This window comes from Perna viridis, chromosome 3 (genome assembly GCF_037379345.1).
Source record: "Perna viridis isolate PV_CMFRI_1.1 ecotype Kerala chromosome 3, ASM3737934v1, whole genome shotgun sequence".
NCBI lineage: Eukaryota > Metazoa > Mollusca > Bivalvia > Mytilida > Mytilidae > Perna > Perna viridis.
Genome location: NC_142447.1, coordinates 2,441,821 through 2,447,198, shown reverse-complemented (window position 1 = coordinate 2,447,198; position 5,378 = coordinate 2,441,821). Strand labels below are relative to the sequence as shown.

General features: G+C 32.2%; 1 protein-coding gene across 1 annotated transcript; it reads left to right on the top strand.

Moving 5' to 3' along the window:
* Positions 1–1,619: 1,619 nt before the first annotated feature.
* LOC148620636 (sex peptide receptor-like) lies at positions 1,620–3,661 on the top strand. The gene has a single exon (XM_088574304.1). It carries the CDS (start codon positions 2,491–2,493, stop codon positions 3,625–3,627), a length of 1,137 nt encoding a protein of 378 aa, XP_088430430.1. The 5' UTR covers positions 1,620–2,490; the 3' UTR covers positions 3,628–3,661.
* The last annotated feature ends 1,717 nt before the right edge of the window (positions 3,662–5,378 follow it).

The window sequence follows — 5,378 nt, the reverse complement described above, 5'->3', positions numbered from 1 at the left end:
AATCGCCGTTTATATTTTAACTTACTTTTATATTGTTTTATGGACCATGACACGAACACTCTGTTAATCTTTTCATGATATGATTAATATACGTTTTGTAGGATTTTGGTTAATTAAGTGTCAGTCTCAATAAGAATCAGGCAGTGGGTGAAACATGGTAAGAAAAAAACCCATCATTTTGAAAGTTTAATTTGACTATTTGCATTCTCTGAATCAAAGATAAAAGGCAAGAAATTCCATATTACGTTGGTAAATTGAGTTTTAATTCCATGGAAATACACTAAAAATGAACATTTCAAGGGCGAGAACTCTTCCAAAAACCTACCTTTTCTACCATTCTTTTGAAAAATGTCTGAGCAAATCCAGTGTTGCAGAAATAAAATGATGATATTTTCAAACAGAGAAGGCATCCTTGAGTAAAATTATATTGTCAGATCAGTGGATTTGTGGCCTGCATATTTATGATTTTTTCCCATTTTGTCGGATTTTTACGACAACTTACACTTGAACGATAGAGTATTGTATTATTCTCTCTAACAGCCTAATAGTTTCCTTAGAATGAAACCTTACACATTGTTATACAACAGATAGAAGCAAGCTTGGTAACAAGAATGCACGAAGATAGAGGAAATACCTTTAATTATTACAAAACTGGAGTCCACCCCAACACAATATAGCATTTTTGATATTCCAATCCCACTTAGTTTCTACTGCTTATTGTTTTACGTCAGAACTTGCGTCATATGAACAAGTATTCCAATCTAATATTGAATATAAAGTGAATGGTTTAGAGGAGTCTTGATTTTTTTTATCATAATAACTAACTTCTTAAAACTTATCTTAACATTGGTTCGACTATACTTCCATGATTTTTGTTAATTGGAAAACAGTCTTAAAACAGTCCTTTAAAAATACTTCTATACATCAAGGCCAAGGCAAACTGCCATAGAGTGCATTAGACAAGCTTTGTTTACAATACAGGAGTAATAGGAAGTTGGACCTCTCTCCTATTAAACATTGTACACATCAGTAAATCCAACCTATATCCCAGTGGGGTTTAGTCGTTAAACTACATTGTACTTGTCTACACCAAACTCTGAATAATTCATCCAAAAACCTGTCGAAAGCAGACAATTTTACAAATGATTTTATGTAGATATTAATATGTTTTGAACTCTCGTGACCCGAACCTCTTTAAATTGAATCAACTTTAAAATCCAAAAGGGGTTCAGCTAGACCGGTTTAACTTTACTAAAACTGTTTATTGAAAATGCAAAAACTTTTTTCTTACTAAATATACGACACATAATCTCTTCCCAGCCTATAACAAAACAGTTCGTGACTTTCGCATATCATAATTGACAGCACTTTCAATAATATACCACAAAGAGTAAATATTTTTAAAAAATGAAATTGTTTGTCTGTCGGGGAAATTAAGAAGGAAGGAATGTCCAATGCTTTGCAGAAGAGAAAATAAATTCTCAATAGCATTATGGCTTTCGTGTTATAGCTTAAGCGATATTTAAATGAAGCGATGACGTAATAGACAGCTTGTAGAACACATCCGATCCCGTAATTCCTTTGTATTCCCGGAATGTTTTATTGTCTGAAAAGATGTACGTAGTTTAAAGGTAGACTTATGACTAGAAGGTGAACCTAGAGATGTATAAAATCATGTTGTTATAAACTATTTTGTAAAACAATCAATTAAAACAAAAGGCTATCATTTTCGAAATTATAGTGCCGGTCTTTAGCAAATAAACTTAGATGTATAAATCTATAGTAGAAACAATCGAGCAGATAGAATAATCAGAAAATCTGTAATTAAAGTCAAAGCAAAAAACGCAACCATTACAGATTTCCCAATTATTCATTCTACAGAATGGACGTCAGTTCTACAAGGCAAGATTAGTTTATACAAGATTGGAATTAATCACAGAAAAATATAAAGGTATAAAAGCAAGCAGAAGAGATCAATTGAGAAGGAATAGAAGATCATTGTATGGAGTGGTGCATTGATGACAAATCAACTTAGAATCGTGGACTTATCATCACTGTCGTTATCTTAGCGGCCTCATAATTATTGATAGCAGCCTTATAATAATTGATAGCGGCCTCGTAGTCTATCAAAGCTGAGTTGACATTATATAGGAAGTTTAAAACTCAAATATTCTACGACAGAATTGTGGGATTAGTGAAAGCATACGAAGACATTAATTTTGATTGGAATTAGAAATTTGTGGCGTTATTAACCAGCGTATCAGCCTCTAACTACTAGAACCGATTTTATGGCCAGTGAACTTGGACAATTTGAAGGATCGTGAAAGCCATTGCTATCACAAAGATGCAAAAACAGTCATTTCTCATCGGAAAATAATGGAAGCATTAATTAAAATTCATTCCAAAGCAATTTATTTTGTTTTATGAGAATTCCGTGATAAGAGAATCAACGAACGGAAGGATAAATGCTCAATTGATGAAAGAAAAAGAATGATTGAAGAAAATAACTGCTCGATGGAGTTAAACAAACCGCTTACAAATTTTACAAATGCAGTATGTTACTTGGAAAGACATCGAACTGCCGTCAACTTTATCATAAATGGTTACTTATTTCCTATCTTGGCCTGTGTAACTGTCATTATAAACTGTACAATCCTCGTTGTGTTTTACCGCGCAAGGTTTTTTACTCCACATCATGCCCTCCTCGGTGCCCTTGCGGTTGTTGATATGTTAACCGTTTTTATTCCATCGCCTTTATTCATGTATGTATTTGGATACGGATTTTACAGAACATTTCCATCGTGTAAACTGTGTCAAGCTTACGACATTACGACAATGGAAATACCTATTATTTTACACAGCATATCAATGTGGCTCACGCTAGGGTTAGCTATTCAGCGCCACGTTTGTGTTTCTAATCCCTTTAAGGCTAAATACATTTGTACAATGAAAAATACAATTATATACATGATAGTGATGAGCGTTGGTTTTTTTGCATTCCTTCTTCCTTTTACTTTTCGGTTAAAATATGAAGAGGTATACGTTTTACCGGATACGGACCACTTATTCCACCGGAAAGCCTGTCTTAAATCGCCACAGAGTTGGCTTGACGACAATAAGAATTTGTTTTACGGGATGTATGGTTTGGTTAGGATTTTAGTTATTAAACTATTTCCATGCGTTGTACTTCTAATCTTAGAGATAAAACTTATAAAGAATCTTAAGAAAGCATCACTTGTTCGAATTCATACCAATACAGTCCATCAAAGGAAAGATGTTCCAATGCGACTTTCGGCCCAAACAGCTTGGATCGTTGGGATTTTTTTAGTAACGGAAATTCCAGTCACTTTTGGAGTCATTCATGAGGTAATTGCATGGTGGTTTACCGTCAGACTATTAAAAGAAGAAGTTAAATTTCTTTTAAGCGACATTTTGAACTTTATTTTACTTTTTGGTTGTATGGCAAATTTTGTAATTTATATTTTACTCAGTGAGAAATTCAGAAGGTATATAATCAAACTTATCACTTTTCAGTCGAGCCGTAAAAGACAATATAGGCACTGTATGAGTTTACGAACATTACCGACTACAAAAACAGAGCTTGAGGACCTTTCGCTTGTAAAGTAACTACAGATTTATCAAAATACATATTTCATTGATATATTTGTGTTTTTTTTTTTGTATTAGATGAAAAATCTCATTACTTATATAATTGTTCCTCTGCGTAAAGATATTTTCACTCTTCCAATAACAGTTCAACTATTATATATATATAAAAAAAATCATTTTGTGCCATGTTTTAAAAATTGCAATTTACAAGCTTATGAAAAGTCTTTTATTATTTTTAAAGGTACAAACAAATGTACCCATTCTTTTTGTTAAAATATCACGGAATTTTACAGAATTTGCAAGGCGTCTTCCAGACCCACAAATTTACACAGTCCCAAAGATATCAGTTTGGAAAAAAAAAGGTTGTATTGACATTGGACAGCTCATATACTTCAGTGATTCAATCGTAGTTTATACATATATATGATAAAAACCAGTTATTTTACAAAAAAACAAAAACAAAAAACAAAACAAGTGTGTAACTTGTTAACATGACTACAGCCATCATTATGTTTACTCGCCGAGAAAGCTTTCAACAATATTAATGTTTATAATATCCGGATCGGATTAGATAAAAATTATTCCGAGAGAAACATTTGTATAGGGCGGTTTTAATATTTTATTTTCTTGAACACAATTAGCCTCGATACCTTTCTGATTGAAACAGCATCAATTTATTTGCATTTATGTGCTATCCCAAAGGGAGATTTTTATCTTACCTATCATATGAAATTTTATTCAGAAAAAAAAGTTGTTGTGGGAGTTCATATTGCTTCTGGTTTATTATTGTGCATAACGTGTTGTTTCTCATATCTTCAGTTTTTACCTACGTGTAATCTTTTTTTATTCGGTTCGCTGCAATGTATATGTAAATCATCTTTATTTCATGTGTTCACGTTTAGTCCATGGTGTAGACTGACCTATTAGAATCGTCCCAATGCTGACGCTTTGGTATTTTTTGCCAGAATATTTCAGCAGAAAAAAAATCTGATCAGACAATAGAAATGAACAAGGTAACATGTATGACAGACCCATGTTACATGTATACGTAGGATCTTTTAAATGTAATTACTTTATTGTTTAGCGAATTTATAACCCCTTTGTGCAAAGTTTATTGTTTATACAAATTTTAAAAGAATATTTCCAAGAATCGGCTTACTATAATATTTTTCATCGAAACTGTTTACACAATGTTAAACGTTGTTTCTAGTAGTGTTTTAGGAGATTTAATGCTGCTGATCTTGATCTTTGTAGCGGAGTCCGAATTGCTAGAATCTTGGTTCCCTTGATTACTCCTTACAACAATAGTATAATTGTTTGATAAACCATAACAGGTTTATTTGAACGATTAAGCCTATCTAATAAACGCCTTCAAAAATCTTGTTATGCTAAGAGAATAAACAATATTGAAACACTCGTAGTAACTAGTAATAAAAATACAAATATTTACACAAGCTATCAATTGACATAACAGATATACAGAGGTTGTACTCATGATTTGTTTGCCTCGACAGGGTAAGCTCTCAATATCATTCAATTTTCTTATCTATTCCGTCTGTTGTTTGTTTATTTTAACTTGTAGGTTTATTCTTGGTGACCTGTTTTTTTTTCCGATGTTGTCTTGTCCACGGATTTTTTCTCGATTGTCATGTCTTATTTTTATCCGTTTTGTTAAAGGTAATGATATTTGTTCAAACAGTCTTTCCATTAAAATGTCATTAAACTAACCAAGTTCAGTTGACCATTTTAAAAACAAGATGTTATTATAA